Below are 21,920 nucleotides of genomic sequence, written 5' to 3'. Positions count from 1 at the left end.
AACAACACAGATTCATTCTTCACACTGATTAATGTCAACGTGGAATCCTATCTTGTTGGGTCTAGCTGTTGAATATTCTGCCCAATTAATGGTTAATCCTGCTTTTGTTTCTGGAGCATGTCTACCCTTACAGGTCATCCTAGATTACTTGGCCGCCATTCTGTCTCTTTACTCCTTGCCCGGCTCAAATATCACTCTGCAGAAGTCCTAAGGACTTGGCAGCTAGAAACATTCCTATTAAGAGCTGCACTGGTTGCATCCTATGATTAATTATGGAGTGGAAATGATAGGGTTGCTCTCTAGCCAACTGCCTATCTGGATTTCAATACAAAGACAAAAAACTCTTTCAGTATGAAACCCTGGCTGTAATCTTAGAGTGACTTACAAAGAGGATCTTCTGAAACCTCAGTCATTCTAGGTATATCACAGGTATATCCTTACAATGGTTCAGTGCTCTTGACGGTTGCCAGTTGTACCCACACCCAAAATAAGGCACACATCATTAGGTTGAACTGACGCTACAGCTTTCTTTATTTTACGGAGGCAATCTTCCCAAAATACGGAACTTCAGAGCTTGCAAACCTTTGGGTGCAGGCAACAAGCTTTTGCCTCCCTCCATTCATGGAGGAGCAAGACCCCATCTCCTTGTCTGCATTTGACTCTTTCTGGCCAGACTTCTAGCTGTGTTGAAGAGGGATATCTACTTCTGCTCCCCTGAGCCCCAAAGTTCTAGCTGCATAATGCAAACAAGCTGCAGAAAAGAAAAGTGTGACGCCCGGTGCCCCCTTGCCTCGCCTTGCTACACCTCTGGATTAGGCAGATTCATGGAGAAGAGGGCTGTCGAAGGCTACTAGCCATAAAGGCTGTGCTCTGTCTGCAAAGTTGGAGACAGCAATGCTTCTGGTTTCTGGAAATCACTCGAGGGCAGAGTGCTCCTGCAGTGGTGTAGGAAGGGGCATGAAGTGGATGCGGGAGTTATTTTTTCTAAAACACATATTTTTGCCATTTTGTCACCCCCCCCCAGTGATGACACTGGGGGTGGCCTGCACTCCCCGTACTCCCCCTTCCTATGCCACTGTCTCCCCCATCTCAGTGCCTCTAGGTGCTCTCCAGCGATTGCCCTCTCACCTCTTTCCCCACTCTGATCTGCCTGTTGTGGCCAGGATCCTATTACCTAACTTCCCATCACCCATGAATGCTAACTACCATTGTCCTGATGGAGCAGATAAAAGATAAAGAATAATCTGGAGCCAATCTGGGATAAATTCCTACTCTGCACATTTGCATTCAGCTAACCTTGTGCTGTGTTGAATGTGGAAGGGCAGCTGCCAAGACCAAAGGAACCTGGTCTTGGAGGGGATGGCTGGAGGCAGGACAGGTTCCTCCCAGAGTCCTCATAAAATAAGGTTATTACTGTCTTTTAAATAATTTTATTATTGTGTTATTTTATTGTGTTATTATTGTGTTTATTATAGGTGTGGGCTTTTAACTGTTTCAACTGTGCTGTACTGTTTTTAACACTGATTGGGAGCAGCCCAGAGTGGCTGGGGAAACTCAGCCAGATGGGCGGGGTATAAATAATAAATTATTATTATTATTATTATTATTATTTACAGTGTTAGCTGCCTTGCAGGCCAGTTTCCAGGCAGAAAGGTGAGAAAGGTGAGTTGCAGACAACTCCTGATTTGCTCACCGTGTTATGAACCTAACATCAGCAATTCAGAGTTCTCTCTGTTATAAGATTTCAAAGTACCGTAATTTCAAATGTAAACTTGCATAATACAAGATAGTCTGTGAGCCAAATGGCTGCCCCACATCATGACATGGGACAGCCATCTTCTCCCCCTTTCCATACCAGACCCTGGAAACATTGCTATGTGATTGCACTTCCAGGGACATTTCTTATCTTGTTCAGAAAAGGGTCTGGCAGGTCACATCATATTGCAGCAAAAATTCTAAGAATGCTCCCTTGCATAGGTGTAGAAATTGCAATCATTCTCATTTGAATGATGAAAACAGTTTGTTGGATTGAAGTCAGGGCTCATTATCCATTTGAAAATCGTAAGCATAGTAAATCTGACATGAGAGCTGATTAATTTTGCATTCTGGTAGCATCACTACTTGTATGTGGTTTTAGGAGGGGGCACAGAATTATTAATTTTATTCTATTTTCTAGCACCAGTGTTGAATTAACAACCTGGTTCAATTGTCTTCGGACAGAAAACCAAGGGGATCTGTGTGCTGTGCAGGTGTCAGTGTTGGGTTGGGGAGGGTCCAGATGGTAGAATAAGCTTAGAAAATAGTATGAGCCACATTAAAAAAGTGCAAAGAACGGTTTGGTATTATCCTATATGTCCTTAACCTGAAGCAGATACACAACTTAAACGTGGGGTGAAGAAATTGACCCACTCACAACACTGCTGCACTTTAGAATCATAGAATCATAGAATCATAGAGTTGGAAGAGACCACAAGGGCCATCGAGTCCAACCCCCTGCCAAGCAGGAAACACCATCAGAGCACTCCTGACATATGGTTGTCAAGCCTCTGCTTAAAGACCTCCAAAGAAGGAGACTCCACCACACTCCTTGGCAGCAAATTCCACTGTCGAACAGCTCTTACTGTCAGGAAGTTCTTCCTAAGGTTTAGGTGGAATCTTCTTTCTTGTAGTTTGGAACCATTGCTCTGTGTCCGCTTCTCTGGAGCAGCAGAAAACAACCTTTCTCCCTCCTCTATGTGACATCCTTTTATATATTTGAACATGGCTATCATATCACCCCTTAACCTCCTCTTCTCCAGGCTAAACATGCCCAGCTCCCTTAGCCATTCCTCATAAGGCATCGTTTCCAGGCCTTTGACCATTTTGGTTGCCCTCCTCTGGACACGTTCCAGTTTGTCCGTGTCCTTCTTGAACTGTGGTGCCCAGAACTGGACACAGTACTCCAGGTGAGGTCTGACCAGAGCAGAATACAGTGGCACTATTACTTCCCTTGATCTAGATGCTATACTCCTATTGATGCAGCACATTCTTTTGCCACTTCAATTTTTAGGAATTAAGAAATTTCAGTTATCACCCATTTCCTGCTGAACACAACCATATGATCTACAATCAAACCAATATATATTTCAGATTATTCCTGTATGAACAGTTGCCTAACCCATATACCATCCTCATTTCATTTAATAGTTGCATAACAGGAAAATATTAGCAGGTATCATTTTTCCCCCCAGAACAGCATCTCCCTGGCAATAAGATCTGCAGCTGCTCATTTCTGCTTATTATGCAGCAATGGCAAGTGTATGTTAAAATTATCTTTCTCTTCCAGCAGTGTAGGCTTGACTGCTTTCTCCTTAAACACTATACTAGATCTCATTTGCTTTTGACATAAGCTGCCCTGACTGTAGGCTGATTCACACAACAACATGTTGGCCTATGTAAGAGTTTATTTCACAGTGAATTGTTGGTATATTTAATAGTCTTGCAATGCTTAATATGATTCCAGACGGCAACTCTCCACATCTGACTCACTTTCTGAACCTTTTTCAGGAGGCAGAAAATTGCGATGTTTCGCCATGTTGAATGGGCCTTACGAATGTCCATGGCGGAAATCACCAAAGAAAGGTAGATTCAGATGCCTGGGTGTCACATGCTAGCCACTTAAAAGCTTACTATATGGTGCCTGAAACTGCTTAGGGGAAATGGTTATTTGTAGATTCTTAATCCTAGCATTACCAGCCATCTGCTTCCTGGCAACTGCCATGATACAGTAATGCTGAGAGTAGAGACATCTACCTCCCCACAGGGAGGTGCCAAACACTCATTTTCTGTATCTGTAACCCCCCACTGGTAGAATGTGAAAATGCGCAGTGCAAATCCTCATGCACGATTTTAAAAATGTCTTCCAATTTGCACTAAATTTCATTTCAGCTCTGCTATGCAGCACTTGTGGCATGGGAATGAAGGAATGGGTTTCCCAAACCCAAAAACTGACTGTGCAGGCAGTTTTAAACGGCCACCAAAATCCCTATTTTTCCTTAGCTAAAATCCATTAACTTTAGCTCTGAGTCAATGTATAAACAAGTGCTCAGAGCCCTCTCCTTTATCAGTTTGTGATGGCAAGGATGATCTTGGCTGTTCTACTGGAGTAGGGATGACATGTCTAGGTCTTACGTCCTGGCGCACAGACCTACTCTGGGAACAGCGCCAGAGTGTGTTCTTGGAGTTGGTGACCTCTTGCTCCAAGATAAGAGTGTAAGAACAGGAATAACCTTTTATGGTCAGAAGTACAGGAAGGAATACCCTTTTATGGTCAGAAGTACAGAAAGGAAAACCCTTTTATGGTTAAGAGTAACCAGAGCAGGACCATGTGTGATGTCAACCTGCATGCATAAGCTGACGTGGCTGGATTCCTGGGGAGGGGGGAGAGGGTGCCTGGAGGATATATATACTGCATGAAATTTCTCATTTCTTTGGATTTGCTGTGGACTGACCATGCAAGTGCCTTTCTGCTGCTCCGGAGAGCAGAAATAAAGAACTCTTTCTCTGAACCAACCCTCGGTGTCATTTGACTTCCTTCCTCCTGTCCGGGAGCAACACAGACCCAATCGGTGAACTCCAATAAGACTACAGGAAAAGCATCCCGGACGCCAGCTCAACACACTGCCTGAATGAACTTGTCCCTGCTTGGGCTCAGAGACATGTCTGCTAAAACCCTCTTTCCTAGACCAAGGGGTTCCTCCTACTATACCTTGTTGTAAGTGAGGGCTGCTCACTGCACTGGATGTGTATGGTGCTGAGCTCTTGCATGCTCCGCAGCCGGGTCGCTGGCACACTGGAATTAGGGAGGTGGGTTGTCTTCTTGCTGCGGCGGGAACAGCAGGAGGTGCTCAGGCCTTGGTGGCTCGAAAGGGAGGGGCTGCGGCTGGACGGGTAATTCTGCATCGAGCTCTCCAGGCAGTTCTGCTCAAACATCTGCTCGTCAATGAACTCATGGTTCTGTCAGGGAGAACGTTAGCAAATGTCAGGAACTTCCTGAGAGTACTTTAAACAACCACCGCCACCACCCAGAAGGCGACTAAACTTTCAAACAAGGACCTTTGCATATTCTGTTCAGTCTTGCTTTGGGGAACCATGACATAACTCTCTTTTGAGAAGCCAATTGGCTCTTCAGCATTTGGCTGGTGGCACTTCCTGTAATGTTGAAAAGGACACTTGCAGATGGAAATGTGCTCCAGCTGTATATCTACAGCCAACATATTTTTTTTTCTGCTCACGTTCCTTCTCAGGCATTGACAGGAAGTGCTGCCATTGTAGCTAAAGGTGGAAGACACTTATGCATTTGCTCAGTGGTCCTTCAGGTAATATCTGAAATGCATTTGATTTCTGCTTATTTTCCCAAGGAAACCTGCTTTTTGAACACATATGTGCCCTTCTTATCCAACCAGTTTATACCCAGATACTGGCTGAGAGAGCTTTTTTCATTATGGATTAACTTCGCAGCCATAATTGTATGAGGAACCCCAAATAGAAATGTCCTTGAGGGCTGCCCCTTGACTGTGGAACTTCCTTCTCTTGGCAGTACCTGAGTCCGCAAAACTGATATTGATTGAGTTTTTAGATATGTTTTGGGTTTACTATGCTTCAAAAATAAGCCTATAAACAGACATTCAGGATTTTGTTCAGTGCTCAAATGTATTCAGCAACAGGAGTGTCTGTGCCAGAGCTAATGGCATGATGATCATATCTAGTATGACTGAATTCCTCAAGGGTGTATAAGATCATCTGGTTGTGATCTTGTCACTGCTAAGAACTACTCCTATTTGTGTCTTCCTCCATCTCCTATGCCTTATAAGTTGTCTACAGATATTAATGTTGTTGGGCAGGATAAAAATCCTGAAATTAATTAATTAATTAATTAATTAATATAAAGCTTGTACCCAACTAAGTTAGTCCATTAATCTCATTGGGTCTGCTCTGAATAGGACCAGAATTTGGATACAACCCAAAATAATTAAGAGTACTTCATGTGAAAAGTTCCATGATAAATCTTTCCAAGATAAATTTGAAGAAAGGTCTCTTACCTTATTGGACGAGAAATTAGCAAGTTTTTGTGAATATGCATCCAATTACCCAAGATGCATTGCTATCTCTCCCCCCCCCCCATTAATCTTGTTTCTGGAGCTGTAGGGTGGAGTTGTGTCTAACTTTTTTCAAGTCTGAGAGAAGAGGAAGCACATATGTGTGGAAAATGTTTGAAGATTACTTGTGGGACTACACTCATTTCCCCAGACCAAAACTCTTGTCACATTTCATTCGCTTCATTTCGTTTCTGTCATTTATGGGTTTGAGCACCCCCTCCTACAGAAGGACTTACTCCTCAGAGAATTGTTTATTAAAATGTGAATAAACATAGAATCAGCACTTTTTCGCCTTTATGCACATCTCTAAATTTGATGCAATTTGTCCCAAATAGGCGAGGAGGAATCTCAAGCGAGGATTGCAAAGCACTCAGGTTTAGGTTCTACTAAAAGAAGTTCGCAGATGAAATTAAATAAGGTAGAGAGGAATGCTGGCATATGGTGCAATTTTACCATTATAGAAAAGAAACTAGTAAGTGATAAAGGGCAAGACAAAGACTAGCAAGAAGGCCAAGAAGTGGAATACAAACTGGCAAATGTGCATCATATGCCAACCACCTCCTTTGCATGAATTTATTTATTTTTTTGAGCTTGAAGAAAAGGAAACCTGTGCAGGTTGTACCCCCAGCAGCAAATTAAAATGAAAAGCAATGCAACAAGCAGCGCTGATGCAGACATACCCCAACTTTAGATGCTGTAGACAATTATTTTTTACTTAGAGTAGATCCCTTGAAATTGGTGGACCTCATTCATGTCCATTCATTTCAATAGGTATACTCTGAGCATTATGAACACTTGATACAACCATAGGCATTTAGTAAAGAATTGTCATGCTTCACTCACTCACTTTTTAGGGGAATCCACACAATACCGTTATCCAATTATTCTCATCATGAATTTCCCTGTGGTGTATCCATCTTTCTCAGACTGAAGAAAGTCCATCTTTATTTAGAACACAACCTCCATGGGCATAGCTGCCTAATGTGCCATATTTTTCAACAGGTGTGGTTTTTACATAGGCAGCGAGATATCAGGAAAGTGAACTTAATCACAGCTCAGCACTTATAACATTTGTGATGGGTACATTTTATGACGTGGGCATAATTTTTGTTTCTATCCGTAGTGTGTTTTTTCTTGTTAAAAACCCCCCACCCCATAATGCTATAATGTTGTGGTTACAACCCTTAGTCATGGCAGAGGGTAAAAGCTTTTTTGAAAAAATGATTTTCCTAAAATCTGCATTCTTTTTGTAAAGTATTATGGTCCTGCAGCATCGTTATTGTTGGCATCCATCTGTCTTGAGATACAATGGGGTGCACCTCGGGGTGAAGTCAAACTGCTGGAGAATCACAGCACCTGCTGTGGCTGCAGAGACCAGTAACTTGCCACTGCTTCCTTCCATGTTGTTTTTGCTGCGTTAACAGAACCAAAGTCAACTCCTTGAGGCGCAAGCCTGGGCAGTGTGCATGGATATCCAGTGTTGCCCAGAGAACAAGACCCCCTCCTTGGCCCCTCTGATGTCCAAAGGAAAGTAGAGCAATACATTTGGCACCAGCTAGACTGCAGGAGTTGCTGGAAGGAGGTTACCATATGACAGGGACATCCAACTCCCGATAGACTGCGATCTACTCACAGTATAAAAAAACCTGGCAGTGATCTATCCATTGTCATAAAAAGACTGGCAGTGATCTACCCAAAGTTGTGGAGCTTTCTTTTAGTAAGCCAAAGTTGGGTTGTTGTTTTTTGCTTTTTTGTAAGGAGATTGCTGAGAGGCCAGAGATCAACCAGGATCTACCAGGAACACCCCATAATCTACCTGTAGATCACGATCTACCTGTTGGTCATGCCTGCCATATGACATCCAACCATCTTAGGGACTCCACCATTATACAAAATTTAACATTATGGTGGCTATACTGCTATATCTATATCTATATATTTTCCCCCACTGGAAAAACGTTTTACTGATAATTTTAATATGCATAATAAATCAATCAATAAGGGTCATAAAATAATACCCACCACAAAGTTATACCGAATGTGTGCTGAGCTTCAAATGGCCTTACCCTCAGCAGCTATGCCATGTCCACTGGTGTAGAAGGAACATAGAATGTACACATTGAAGGAGCTTAACAATCCCAGTAGTGCAGAAAGCCATGTGCAATTCTGCTTGTAGTTTACCACAGAAGGACAAAGACATGTTAGCTGTCTGGCAGGAGCATAAGTATCTTGATTTTATCATGACCTTCCTGATTTAACATTATGAAGCAGAGATAGACCTAAGCAAAGCGGTTAGGATGGCAAATGTTAGGGAGAACGACATGGTTAGGGGAAAGGTGATGCAGATATTTTATAATCAACCCAGCTGAATAGCACAGAGCTGTCATTCTGTGCTTTCAGGTAGGAAGACAACTTGTGAGAAAGCTTCCACCTAGGACTCCAATTCCAGGAAAGAGGGGCCCTTCATATGTCACAGGACCTTTTTACCTGCAACTTTATTCTGTGGGACTATCATAATCTTTAAAAGCCTGTTAGTATATGGGTAGGGTCATGCCGGCAGGTCTTCCCAGGTACTCGACACCTGGCCAAGATCAAAGGAGATAATCCTGTGGGACAGTGATTGGCAGCACCCACGAGGCACCAGGCTTTTGAATGTTTTGACAGCAGTTTCCACGCTACTCCCATAATGCGTGAAGAATACTCTAGAAATGTAATGTTGTGTAACCTAGAATAACAATTTTAGCCAGATCAGGGAAATATACATCGCACAAAACAGAGGAGAGATGAGTGGTGTCTTGTACTTAACACAGGAGCGAGAAAGGATAAGACCTCAGAACATACACAACTCCCACAACCACAAAGGGCAGATAACTTAACATTCATATTTAGCATATTCCTTTTTTGAGCTAGAAAGGGTGGGGGAAAAAACAGATAAAGCTGTTTTCCATTTGACAGTCTTAATAACACTGGAAGCCACCAGAGAGCAAAAGAGCACCAGCATGCACAATCTGCTAAAAACGGGATCAACAACAAGGAAGGAAACAACACTGAAGACATGGCACAGAGACTGCAGCAAATGGATTGAATTAAGAAGGAAATACCTTGAAGGTGGAAGTTCGTACAGATAACAGGGGATCATCCCCAAGATAGGACAATCCCTACAGGACAACATGTCAACAAAAGATAAAAACACCATTGATTGTCCATCCCAGCATTCCAAAATCAACTCCCAGCATTCCACGTGGCATCACACAAGTTTGAATGGGCAATATGACCATTTCCTTTAACACATTTCACATTACACCAATAAGATGCTTGGGCTTCCTTTGAGAGCCAAGTGGCCCAGAATAAAATATTATAAGCCATTTATCTGAAGCACCCCCAGATGGCAGCACCTGAGCAACTAAAAGCCATAGAGCTGAATTAGAGTAAAATAAGTAGTGCTGCTGAAGAAAATATGGGATGTATTGTGATACAAAATAAGGGGTATGGCTCTTGAATTTATTTCTTTGCTTTATCTTTGTTTATTTTACAGGTTTTGTTTTGAGCAATTGCCTGAGTTTGGAGATAATTAACCACAGCTTAGAATGACACTGAATTTCAACAGGCGTAGGTGATACAATGAATCTGATTTCTGGTTTGAGGAAAAGGTGAATTACCCTTTCAAAACTGTTGGTAAAACTCTTTTTATGTGTAGGTCATTCCTCATTTCGCTGACAACTTTGTACCATTGTAGAATGACGCTTTGGTGTTTCAACAATCCATAAATTATCACAACAATTTCTTTTGTTAGTGCAATGCTTTCTTGATTGATTAAGTAGGTATGATGGAAAGACATGCTTTTTCAGCACAAATGCTGACTGAACTGTTGTGATGGGTGCACTGAAAAACATACACCAAACATGCTGCATGTCAGTCTGTGGATGACAACTTCTGTGTTGAAAATGATGGATGGTTTAGGTCAGTAGCATACCCCTTCCTATAACCAAATAGCCATTTATCACTGATCAAAGTTGCAATGAGCCACATCTGATTCCAACCCCTGCCCCCCGCTTTCTGACAAAGCATTATACATATTTACATTAGGATCTCAGCTTGGAGGATAGATGGGAAATAATTTATTATATTTCCTATCAGCTTAGTTCATATATATCTTGGTCATTAATTGCTTCTTTAACCAGTCGGCTTTAAAGGCACTAGAAACTCTTTTTCCTATTTCCCCCCTCCTCTGTTTATTATTATACTAACGTTGACCCAATGGCAATCCCTTCAGTAGCTTCACATCATTGTTGAGACTGATGTTCTTTTCAGGCAACAAATATATGTAGAATCAATGCAGGGGACAGGAGTGGTTTGTGCCCTCTGAACAGAGCTTATGTACATACATGACCCAATCGATGCCCAGGTTGAAGAGGTTGGTTAATGCAGGAATTGGGCATTAAGTGTGGTGACGTCTGCAATTTGGAATTTCCTCCTCTTAAATAATAGGCAGGCACCATCTCTTGACTTTTGGTGCCTAAGACTTTCCTCTTTTAACAAGCTTTTTAAATTGCAATACTGAGATTTCCCAGTCTGCGTCTGTATTGGAATTGTTTTAAGGTGTTTAAATTATTTTGTCACTTGTTTGTTGCCCTGGGCTCCACTGGGAGGAAGGAGGCAATATAAATGGAATAATATATCAGTTTATTGTGCCCCTTTCCCCATGTTGATTCTACACACATTTGTTCTCTGAATAGTATTTGCATAAACAGTGCTCCTATTTCTTCACCACTGTTCCAGCTCCTTATTTTCTCTATAGTGTCCAAGGCAGCATACATAAAGATACCTACATTTCACTCCCCACAATGACCTTGTGAGGTAGGTAATTTGTGTAAGGCCACCCAGCAAGATTCGTGGCTGTGGGAGAATCTGAATTGAGATCTCTTCACTCTACTTCCAACACTCTGTTTACTCCCATACCAGACTGGATCTCTGTTTATCCATTTGATAGCAGGGATAGCAAACTTCATCCTTTAGCCTTATTCCGCCCCCCTCCTTCTCAAATGAATATGACACAAATGCACAGTGATGCTTGTTTATGAATAAATGTCTCATCATGGAGATATTACCCAAGGCATATTGATAGTGCTTATTTCTTGGGTGGGGGCGTTGAACATGCTCATGCAACACATTAGTCTCTGCAGTCCATATGTGCCATGCCTCTGGATGTGGTGCCTTCTACCTGCTCCTACAGCTGGCGGGAACGACAGCAAGATCAACATGGGCTGTGCATTCTGCACCCGCCCTTGAGTTTCCCTATGGGAAAAGGTATCTGCTTTTCTCCCATACGCTGCCTGTGTTTAGGGTGGTCTGCTGCTGCACTGCAGAAACAGAGGCACAGGCAGCTGGAGATGGATAATAATCTAATGTTCTGAAGAAGTGGTGTCGAAGGGGTAAAGACAACACAGATACGGGTCCCAATGCAGCTTTAGTTGTGGCCAAGTAGCCACGTGTAACAACTGAACGGGGATGTGCATTGTGAGGCTCATTCTTGCATTGGCTACCTGCATAGAAGACTGCTTTTATGTGCAGGTCTCAGGCAACTGTCACATCATTCTATTCCCAGGGCTGCTGTACACTTTTCACTGTAGTATGCAGTAGTTGAAATGGAAGCCTTGCCCATCTTCTGAGCAGTACAGCTTTCACCTGGGAGTATGCCATGCTGCTTTGATTCCTGGGTATAATCCAACAACTTGTAGGCAGTGCAAGACAGGTGTGCACAGCAGGCATCTCAAGTTGGCACCAACCCAAAGCCAACTACTAGTAAGGGCAAACCCTGAGCATCTCTGCCTTTAATTCTCGGTGGCAATATTTTGCTAGGCATCAGACTTTGGTGCTTTTTAAAAGGAAAGCGTCTGAAGGTCAACAAAGCAAAAAGACATGTTGAGTCCTGAGAGAAGCTACCTGTTGGGTTGCTTGGTGCAACACATTTTTTTAAAAAAACATGGTGCTGGAACTAAGGCATGTATAAAATATTTAGCACATCCCATCAACTGTTAATAACATATTTTTATGTCTCCCAGGGTACATAAATCTATGTATTTGTGTTGTTTACTTTGTGGTATCCCTGCATCTTCTTCAATTGAAATCACCCCCAAGAGTGTGAGATTCAAAGTTAGAAGGCTTCCTGTTGCTACTTACAGTTGTTTTTTCCAAGCAGTGCAGTAGGTGGTGATGCTGACTTTCAATTATAGAAGTGGCTTTGCTGATGTTGTGTTCATCTTTCATAGATCCCTAAACAGAGAGAAAAGGCATTTGCAATGAGACCGCTGGCACAGAGAAAAAGGCAATCAGGTCTGCATCTGAAAATGCAGAATGGAAAAGATGAGCGAGGAAAAAGACGTGAAAAGCGCCCCCACCTTGTTAAATTGTAGTGTGAGAAGAGGCCCTAATCCTTCCACCCAGTTCTGGCCCAAGCCATGTTGCTGAACCAAAAATGGAGAAGAGCAGTACCAAGAGGACTGTAAGCCAGAGAAAGTGAGAGAAAAAGAGAGAGTTGGTGATGGTGGCGGGGGTCTTAACGTGATTGATGCTCAACAAATTTATTTGTGATGAAATGTGGCCAACACATTTTGGCTTAGTGGTGTAGCATCTGCCTTGCATGCAGAAGGTCTCATGATCAACCTCTGCCATCTCCAGGTAGGGTTGGGACAGATTCCCTGCCTCAAAACCTGGAGAGCTGCTACCAGTCAGCATGGGCACTGCTGAGCTAGATGGCCCAGTCGCCTGACTGGGCAGCTTCCTATGTTCCTGTATCACCTTCTCGAGGGCAAGAATCACATCCATCTCGTAACAAGGGACCAGACATGAAGTTTTGGAATATGCAAACAGGTAACTCTGCTATTCTAACAAGGTCCAAACTGTGTGGCCTCTTATGAATCCTAGGCACAGGAACCTGTAACCTAATTCTTGGAATTTTGTGTGAGCTCCCTTGTCAGTTAATGCCCTATTCCTAGCTTTTCTTTGCCAGCTTGTTAGCTGCGCCAAGGGAATTCTGACCTTCTCATGCCCCCTCCAGCCACATGGCAGTGAGTGGTTGAGCAGGCCAGTCATCAAGCAAGGCTCTGTCCCCCCCCCCCCCCGGTTCTCCAGCCATGAGGCATTGGTGGGCAGGTATGAGGAAGAACCCCTTCGTCTTCTAGAAGGTGCCTCAAAGTGCTCATCTCTCCCAAATAACTCAACCCCATGCTATGTCCACCAAATGGAAATGTGGGGAAGCTACCAAAACTAAGCCAGAGTGAAGTAGGCAAAAAGTTTGCCATGTCCAAGGCCAACCAGGACCTCCAGGAAGAAAATCCTACATGGCCCTAATTAAGTGGTAACCAGAACATTTCCTACACTGGCTCTGAAAGGTGGGCAGGTGCGTGCAGCCCAAGAATCATCAGAAGAACTGAATGGAGGCAGCAACTAGGAGCCAAATGCAGCCCCCCTCCTTGCTAAAATGTTTTGCAGCTGACCTCCACGGTTCACTTTCAGGTCAGGGGACTGGAGGCAAAAAGTGCTGTCCCTCTCACCGCCTAAGCTGGGGGAGGGAATAATAGAGTGTGATTTTTACAGTGAGTTGGTACAATAAGCGGAAGATTATGGTACACCAAAATGCATTGTATATATTTCACATGTAAAAAAATCATTTGAGCATCGTTTCAAGGCTTTGTCTCTCCTTTTTTGGCTTCCAAGACATGTCAGAAGGTGCGCCCCATGATCACTTGCCATGTTACAGAGGAGAATGAACCATGTGCATCCCCAACAATATCATTATCCAAAACAATACCCATTATCCATGGGTTAGTGGTGACCTCAGGGCATAACAAGCAGAGGGTCCCCCAAAGTACTGGTTTATTACACTTTGAAATAATGCATACTCACTTCTTAAGTGGGCTCCCCTATAAAGCCATTAAGTCCAGAGTCTAAAACTCCCTAAGTACATCACTGATTTGGCTTTGCATATGCCATTAGGCTAGTTCTCTGCCTTCTTATTTACAACATGAAAGTAAAACATAAACTATTTAATCCATGTTGCATGGTATGCAGTGAGGTGGGAAAGGAAATGAGAAGTGGTTGATTCATGCAAAGAGAATGGAAAAATCTCCACATCAACTATTCTTTTCTACACAGAAGTGTTGTAATTTACGGGAAGCAGAGGTTACTTGCAGAAAAAGTAACTGGTCCTCATTTGCCACACAGCTGTGCCAACGAGCCAGCGTTTCTGTGTCGCTTGTTAATGACTAATCTGAGATGTACACACAAGGTGTGTGGGATCCCCAGCACTGCATGGATGACAAGCAACTTCATCTGCTTGAAATAACTGGAATCTCAGCCCACGCTAAAGGTGAAGAGCTGCAGTTGAGTAGTTATATAGCTTATTAATAATCAGCACTTATGCAGAGCCAATATTTCTTCCCAAGACGTTTCACACCTGCATCCCCGTGAGAGAGCAGCATTCATCTTTTCCAAAAGGAAACAGAAGCCTTTTCGAGGTAATTACGGCTGTTGTTCCATCATTGCAGTGGACTGAAATGTATTCTTTCCCCAGCTAGTGGACCCTTTGACATTGTCCCAGCACTCAGTGGCAACGTCATATCATTGGCATTCTATCACAGTTCAGACTGCTGTGTCCAAAAAGCCACTCTAAAGCTACTCTAAATGATTTTTTCAGCTGCTTTCTTTTTGCTTGTTAGTTTCTTGGGTGTTCCTGTCTAGGACCCTGGAGATGCCTTTCTAAGATGGGAAGGTCCACAGGTAGAGCACATGCCTTTCAGCTGTTGCTGCTCTGCAGCACCTATCTGTCATGGGGCTGTCAGGTGAGGAACGGCCAGAGTGAGGAATTAACTCTTTCTTGTCAAAAGTACACTTGCAAGTTCAGAAAAGGCATGTCCGTCAGTCCTACGTCTCTCAGCTGCTCCTACATGTGTACCCGATGAGGCAGTTGCAACAACAGAGAGAGGTCCCACCCCAACCTCAGCTCTCCCACCTAAGTTTTCTGCAAGCAGGCAAAGACTACACCTGTGTGTAATCCTCTGCTCCTCTCGCTTCCATCCTCTTTTGGTCCTGGGGAAAGTGGAGCAGGAGAGGTAGGGCAGGAGTAGGAGGAGTGGCAGCCCTTGACTTTACACCAGCTTGACCTATCTCTAACTGCTCCCGCACCTGTTCTCCAATCCTGCAGCTTCTCCTGCCTCTGACTCTCATCTCCTGGCTCCCCCAGATCACTGATCCCTTCCTCCAAGTCAGTCTCCAACCTCTCTTCTCCCAGTGCCCACGCCTCAGTGTCCAGCCAGTCCCTGGCACCTGTCTTCCCTGATCATTTTATTTCTAGGAGGACTAGAAACTTACATTTTTTTAAAAATGAAAGCCTAGGGTCATTAAAGGCTTTTGTGGCTTCTATGGTGCCTGTGCATTGGATTGGTGACCCTTGTTTGACGAGAAAAGCATGCAGTGCATCACTGAGCCATGGTCCGTCCTGAAAAGTGCTCCACTGCTTGAGTCATGTCAGTTTCCTTGCAGGTTGCCTCACTTCTTTTTCCATGTCTGCATTACCCCCCTCCACACCCCAAAAGAGCCCCTTGAGTGGCATAGCTATGCTGTTTGGGAGCTTCTTAAAATACCTAGGAACAAAGCATTGGATCAGGTTTTGAAATGTGTAACTATGGCAAATGAATATTTTGTTATCTTCACGCATTGTAACTGAAACTTGAAAAATACAGACATTTTCACCCGCTTGTTTAAGTGCAGTAAAGCAGATCAGCTGGCCTACCCTGGGCGACCTATTTTCCCGGCCTCATCAAACTGTTCTCCTAATAAGGACATCACCTATTTTTAAAAGTATCTGTTATGTCAGGCTCTGCCTGATAGGCTTTTGTGTATATTACAAAGCCCCAGATTTTGTGAATGGGCTGTGTACATCACTTACTTTTTGATTCAAGGACAAGGTTTGCCCAGAATTGGAGAGGAAGGAGCTAACTAGAAGCAGGCTGTGAGGCCTTTTTGATACACTGAAAATAGGATTCTTTCATTTCCCCTTTTCAGCAGCAGCAGCTCTAGAAACTACATGGCTAAGAATTGTGTGTGTGTGCTTGTTTAATTTAAACTCCCTGACCCTGAACTCCACCTCAATTTCACAGCATGTCTTCTGTGATCACTTCCATCAATTTATTTTTTGCGTTGAGTGGTTGGGATTTTCAAACACCATTAGACCCATTAAAATGGCAATTATGCATTCAAAGGAGCTCCTTAAACTTAGGTTGATGTTCAACAAGGTGTTTTAGGGAAACCCTTTCCAGTGTTGCCTACAGATTCTTAGAAAAATATGTATCATTACCATTATCATGATGCCACTATAGATCGCTTTTATTGTATTGGCATGCAATTACAAAATCTTTTCTATATTGCATTTTATATAGCATTTAAAAAGTGTGCTTAGCAATCTCACCTTGGACTACATAAATCTCCAAACAACCATAGGGAGTGAGTCATTATTTCCAGAATGTACTTTTACAAGGTCATCCAATGGAATTGATGGTAGAGCCACAAGGAGCAAACACTGATTTTGTGCTTCAACATCAAAAGACTGGGAACAGAGAATGGTGTTAATGGCCTCAGGGACTGCAGCAAGGGCTATAAACTGGTGAGGCTGGTCCCTTCCCTTGGCTGGGCTCTCAATGCTGCCTTATCAGATATCTAAGGACCACTTCACACATTACAAATCTCCAGCACAGACGTTGCTTCCATGTTGGATACTGCATGACTACTAGACATAGATTACAATGTGTAATAATCCTTCAGGCATGTAGATTGTTGCATGTTCATGTATTGGAAATTTGTACACTTGATGCTTGGCTAACGTTGTTGAGAAACGGTGTTTGAGTTTTGGTCTCTGTTGATATTTGGCTTTCTTCCAGCTCTGCACCATTGTAACAAAGCAGTAAAATGAAATGAAATTCAGTTGCTGGACAGCATACATGACGTCAAACTAAACAGTGGTTTGCTACCTGCTATTCATACCACCACTGTACAAATAATCCACCCCATCCCTTACACTTGCATGCATGCACACTCACACACACACACCAGTATGGGAGTTAGGTATTTGTCACAGTGCTTCTCACTACAGTGGTACCTCGGGTTAAGAACTTAATTTGTTCTGGAGGTCCATTCTTAACCTGAAACTGTTCTTAACCTGAGGTACCACCTTAGCTAATGGGGCCTCCTGCTGCCACCACACCGCTACCACACGATTTCTGTTCTCATCCTGAAGCAAAGTTCTTAACCCTAGGTACTATTTCTGAGTTAGTGGAGTCTGTAACCTGAAGCGTCTGTAACCCAAGGTACCACTGTATATCAATCAGCCTGAGCCCTGAGATTGGGTGGGCAGAGCGGGGGCTGCTTCTGGTCCCATCAGCTAGGGTAGCCTGTTGTGTGGGAACCAGGAGCAGGGCTTTCTTTGTGGTGGTGCCCCAGCTGAGCAACTCCCTCCTCTTGGAGGTGTGGATGGCCACTACATTGATGGGCTTCTGGTGCATGGGGAAAACTCACTCATTTTCCCAATGCTTTGAAGGCCATGCTTAGTTTATTATAATTTTTCAGTTTCTAGTCTTGCATTTTATACTGATTGCTATTGCTTCATTGATGGTTTTGAAATGTATCCGCCCCCCCCCCAAACCTTATTGATCCGTTTGTTTTGATGTAAAAGACACTGAGGTAGTCCTTGACAAAAAAGGTGATATATAAGAACACCAAATAAATAACTCAATAAATTGGATGCTGCCAGCTGAAATTTCTTTCTAAATAAAGGTACATGCCCTCAGTGTTGTATCATTTGAACAGTAAGAAGACACTCCACAACCCAAAATCAGTTGGGCCCAGTATTTTGGAATCTCCATCACACATGCCTAAGAAGCTTATGGAATGCCCATAGGACTAAAATTAACTTACATAACAGATTAAGAGAAGAGCAAATAGGAAAAGCTAGTCCTGCCCTTAATCTACCCAGAAGGATTCCTCAGCAGGAATGCTACATTTGTTGAGCAAGACTTAGAAAACAAAAACCAGAGTTAGGAGAGGAATCTTTACTATTTAGTTATCAGCTCCTGCCAAGGTCATCTAGAGAGTAAATGTTGAAGGAAATTGAAAGAACTTGAGATGCATCTTCATGGACTCTGATAAAATACTTGAGTCCTTTAGATCTTCCTGGATGGATGCATTACACTTTGGCAATGCTGCAATTAATCCCTTTCCCCATATTATGAGGAGATTTGTGTTTCTTTAGAAACAGCGCATAGAAACTGAATGCCATAAAATGGCACCAGGGTTTAACTTTTGTCTTGATGTTTTAAAACTGGGAGGCTATTAGTTTTCAAAATAAGAATAATATCCACCGTTGTCTCATTATGGGAGATGTTTAATGCAGGCTCCTCTTGACTGATTCAGAAATGTAAGCAGATTGTTCATAGCAATGTCTTCAGAATGGAGCTCATCTTGAGAGGGAAGGGTTCTAATTAAGATCCAGCAAACAATCTACTCTGTAACTTGCAATTAAGGAAATAATTGATTTACTGTAATGATTAATCATGTAATGCTTTCAGCCTCAACATTTCTGAACTTCAAAAAACAACACAGCTAATGTCAACCAACTCAAATCGGTTCCTTCAGTGATTAATGGGAGCAGACAGCCTAAGCACTAGTATTACACAAGTGCTCAGAGAAGCGTGGCTGTGAATTTCAAGAGTGCATTTGAGCAGAGGATGTGTCTCAGGTTGCTGTAGGCATCTAAAGCCAGACTCTTCATTAGCAGAAAAATCATTCTTTGCTGAAAAGAAGAAGCCCTGAAGAATATTTAGAGGCTGAGCCAGGACACCAAGACAGTCTAGCTCTGCCAAAAAATCCTCATTCTCCGTTTGCCCATTTCAGTCCAAAGGAACAGTCCAAGACATGTTGCCATGGCATCAAATAGTAAACCGTATCCAGTGTGCTGCTTCCAGTTCAACACACTGTATTTCAGAATGGGGGGAGAGAGAGCTACCGGGGGGGGGGGGAGGGTAGCGAGAAAAGGACAAAGTGTGCTACATTTCATGGTATGAGTGGCTTTAGGCTGCAAAAGCAGCAGAGAGTCCCATGGTACCACTTCACTATGGCACGAGCTTTCATATGCAAGAGCCTTAGCTTAGCAGATGCAGGAACACGACCAGTCTTCTGAAGTCTTTCTTGCAATGCATATTTGGCTCCATAATATTTCTGAGAGCCAGACAAGACAGGAAACATAGACTTGGCCTCTCAAACCATTGGCATTGGTACCATCATTTAGCTGCAGTACAGGATTAAGCAAAATGTGGCAGCATATCCCAGTCATTGCCCTTCTGTGCAGCCCTTCTGTTCAGCAGTGGTGGAGAATATGCCCACGCTGCCCAGGGTGGATGTGCTTCCGAGGGGGGTGGGGCATGGGGCGCGCTCCTGAGGGAGCGGGAGGCATGGAGGGTGCCCTCCCAGGTGTGGGATAGCCGCTCTGGTGCATGGAGCGGCGTGTGTGCCCTGCAGCTGGGGGTGGAGCGAGCCACCCACGGGGGCGGAGCAAGCTGCCGATGGCGGACATTAGGTGTGCCACCTGCCCACAACTGCCAAATGTCACCCCTCTCAGCAAAGATGCCCAGGGCAGTCCGCCCCCAGTGTACCCCCCTTCCACCCGTGCTGTTCAGGACTCCAGGTAAACCTGGAACCAGAAGCTCTGAAGTGCCATTTGGGGTCTGAAGAAAAGAGGGGAGGTTTTAAGAGATATTAGCTACCCTGACCCACCTGCAGCCTTCCTCTGATTTGCTACATAAAGCTAGTAGTCCAGTGAACCATTGGGGATGGAGGTGAGGGCTGGAAAGCAGGTAGGAGGGATGAAGCTGAGAACCCTTGACAAGGAGGATGGATGGATGGAGAGGTGCAGATATAAAAAGGGTACAGCAAACCATCTTACGAGCTTAGTTGCATTTTCATTACCCTCTGCAAGCAGCAACTTTTGAGAACATGAAAAAAGAGGGCAACACAGAAGTTGCTTTGTGGTTCAGCAAATTTGCAAACTTGTTTCTTATTTTTGTTATTTAAGCTTTCTTAGTTAAGCTTCTCAAAAACAAAACAAAAAAGCCTTTTTATGAGTGTCAAATGATTAGTTTCCCTGTTTATTTCCAACACCATCTACTATGGTACATATCCGTCACCTGAACTACTGGAAAATACGTATCAGTAAGCAAAGTGGAAACACCATGATATTTTTAAGATCTTGACGCAGAAGCTGGTACTTGAATTGGATGAATTCTACAGTTCTACTGTCAGATTCACTGAGAGCCAATCACAAACTTGTTCATTCTGAGTGCCGCTTTGGGTGAGCGAAAACTGTTATGACACACAGCCATATTTTTTGTTCAGTAGGACTAGATAAGTTCTTCAGAGCACTTTCTACACTTGAAGTGCTATAAGAACTATAACCATGATTAGTACATTTGTTTATTGCATTCCTGGTACTGTATTTTATGATTATTGTTTCTGATCTATGCTGTTGGATATGTTAGTAGAAGAGCAGGATATAATGAATTACTGCTCTGCAATTGTTAATATATAAATAATCTGCAAATTTCAGAATGCATTAAGTATCATATTATCCAATTTATTTATTTATGTATTATTATTGACAGAATTAGAAGGCTGCGTCCAACTCTGTGTTACAGACACTGATCTCTTTGGTAAAGGTCTCTCAGCGGATGTGACTTAGTAGCAAAAAAATTGAGCAGCAATATAAACAGGGTGGGAGCGGGAATCCAGTCAATTCTGCATGCCTTTTTTGAAGATAACACGATGTTTTAAAACACTATGCAATCCTGGACATGATTTAAGATTCCTGCAGCATCTTCTCTGTGGCTGTGTTGCTAAATCATCAAATCTTATTAACTCATTTGAGCTGACACTCGGAGCCTGAGCCAAGTCACGACAATACTGTGCTGTGTTCAAAGGGTTTGCTGTGTTTTGCTACCAATCTCTGTTTCTAGGATATATTTTAGGAACAGTAAATGCAACATTTAATACTGCTTCCAGTGGGTGTCACTGCCACCTGCATCTAGCAGGAAATAAGGCAATTGCCTGCTAGAGAATGAAAAATTGGTATCAACAGAATCAGGGCCAGATATGGTCTATTGCAAGGCTGAGCAGATGTTATCTCCTCCCCCTCCTCAAACACCCCCCCTCACTGTATGTATTTATACAAGGGAAATACAACTTTGTATTTGCTTATAGTGATGGCTACCATATTGGGGTTGGCAAGCAATGAGAGCAGGGGCACAGCCGTGTGTGTGTGTGTGTGTGTGTGTGTGTGTGTGTGTGTGTAATTGTAATGTAAGAGAGGCTTCTGAAAATGCAATCAATAGTCTGTTCCTCCCCTCACCCATGCTCACTGGGCAGCAACAAAAAAGGCTAGGCTTGCAAACAAGCAACATTTAATTAAAAGTGCAGGAACCTTTAAAAGCCTCAAAAGTGCTTTACAAGCTGGCTGTGCAATTGTGTTTTATTACAGCAACAAAATTCTCACAAATCAGGTTTGCAAAAATGTAGGAGGGCAACACAGAAGTGGCAATCAGGATGTTCTGCAAAGAAAAGTAAACAAAGGATGCCCATTCTAGTGAAAAGAACAATCCTAGCTGGTCAGTGTTTGAGTCTGGGGTGGAATTAATCTACCTCTCTCTCCAAGCCACCCCACACTTCCTGGCAGGCTTTCTTGTG

At 43.2% G+C, this 21,920-nt stretch overlaps 1 protein-coding gene and 1 long non-coding RNA gene across 8 annotated transcripts in view; one reads left to right on the top strand and one right to left on the bottom strand.

The window, feature by feature from the left end:
* The window catches only part of KCND3 (potassium voltage-gated channel subfamily D member 3), a 278,188-nt gene that overhangs the window by 8,590 nt on the left and 247,678 nt on the right, over positions 1-21,920 (bottom strand). For 3 of the 6 annotated variants that reach the window (XM_081864939.1, XM_081864940.1, XM_081864941.1), the window contains exons 5-8: positions 12,536-12,637; positions 12,318-12,410; positions 9,239-9,295; positions 4,748-4,995 (exon numbers count right to left, since the gene is read on the bottom strand). In XM_081864939.1, the coding sequence (XP_081721065.1) occupies positions 4,748-4,995; positions 9,239-9,295; positions 12,318-12,410; positions 12,536-12,637 (500 nt within the window). The remainder of the gene's footprint in view (positions 1-4,747; positions 4,996-9,238; positions 9,296-12,317; positions 12,411-12,535; positions 12,638-21,920) is intronic. The other 3 variants (XM_081864942.1, XM_081864943.1, XM_081864944.1) reach the window with 3 other exon arrangements.
* LOC309343495 lies at positions 1,610-12,530 on the top strand. 2 transcript variants are annotated; one of them, XR_014157311.1, is made up of 3 exons: positions 1,610-1,653; positions 3,547-3,621; positions 9,673-11,555. It is a non-coding gene; the product is annotated as an uncharacterized lncRNA (long non-coding RNA). The 2 variants fall into 2 exon arrangements; XR_014157310.1 differs by lacking the exon at positions 1,610-1,653 and adding an exon at positions 12,407-12,530 and having other exon boundaries at positions 3,023-3,621; positions 9,673-9,787.

Source organism: Podarcis erhardii (assembly GCF_964252035.2).
Source record: "Podarcis erhardii genome assembly, chromosome: 6".
NCBI lineage: Eukaryota > Metazoa > Chordata > Lepidosauria > Squamata > Lacertidae > Podarcis > Podarcis erhardii.
Note: the sequence above shows the minus strand (reverse complement) of the source record. Positions and strands in the feature narration are given on the sequence as shown.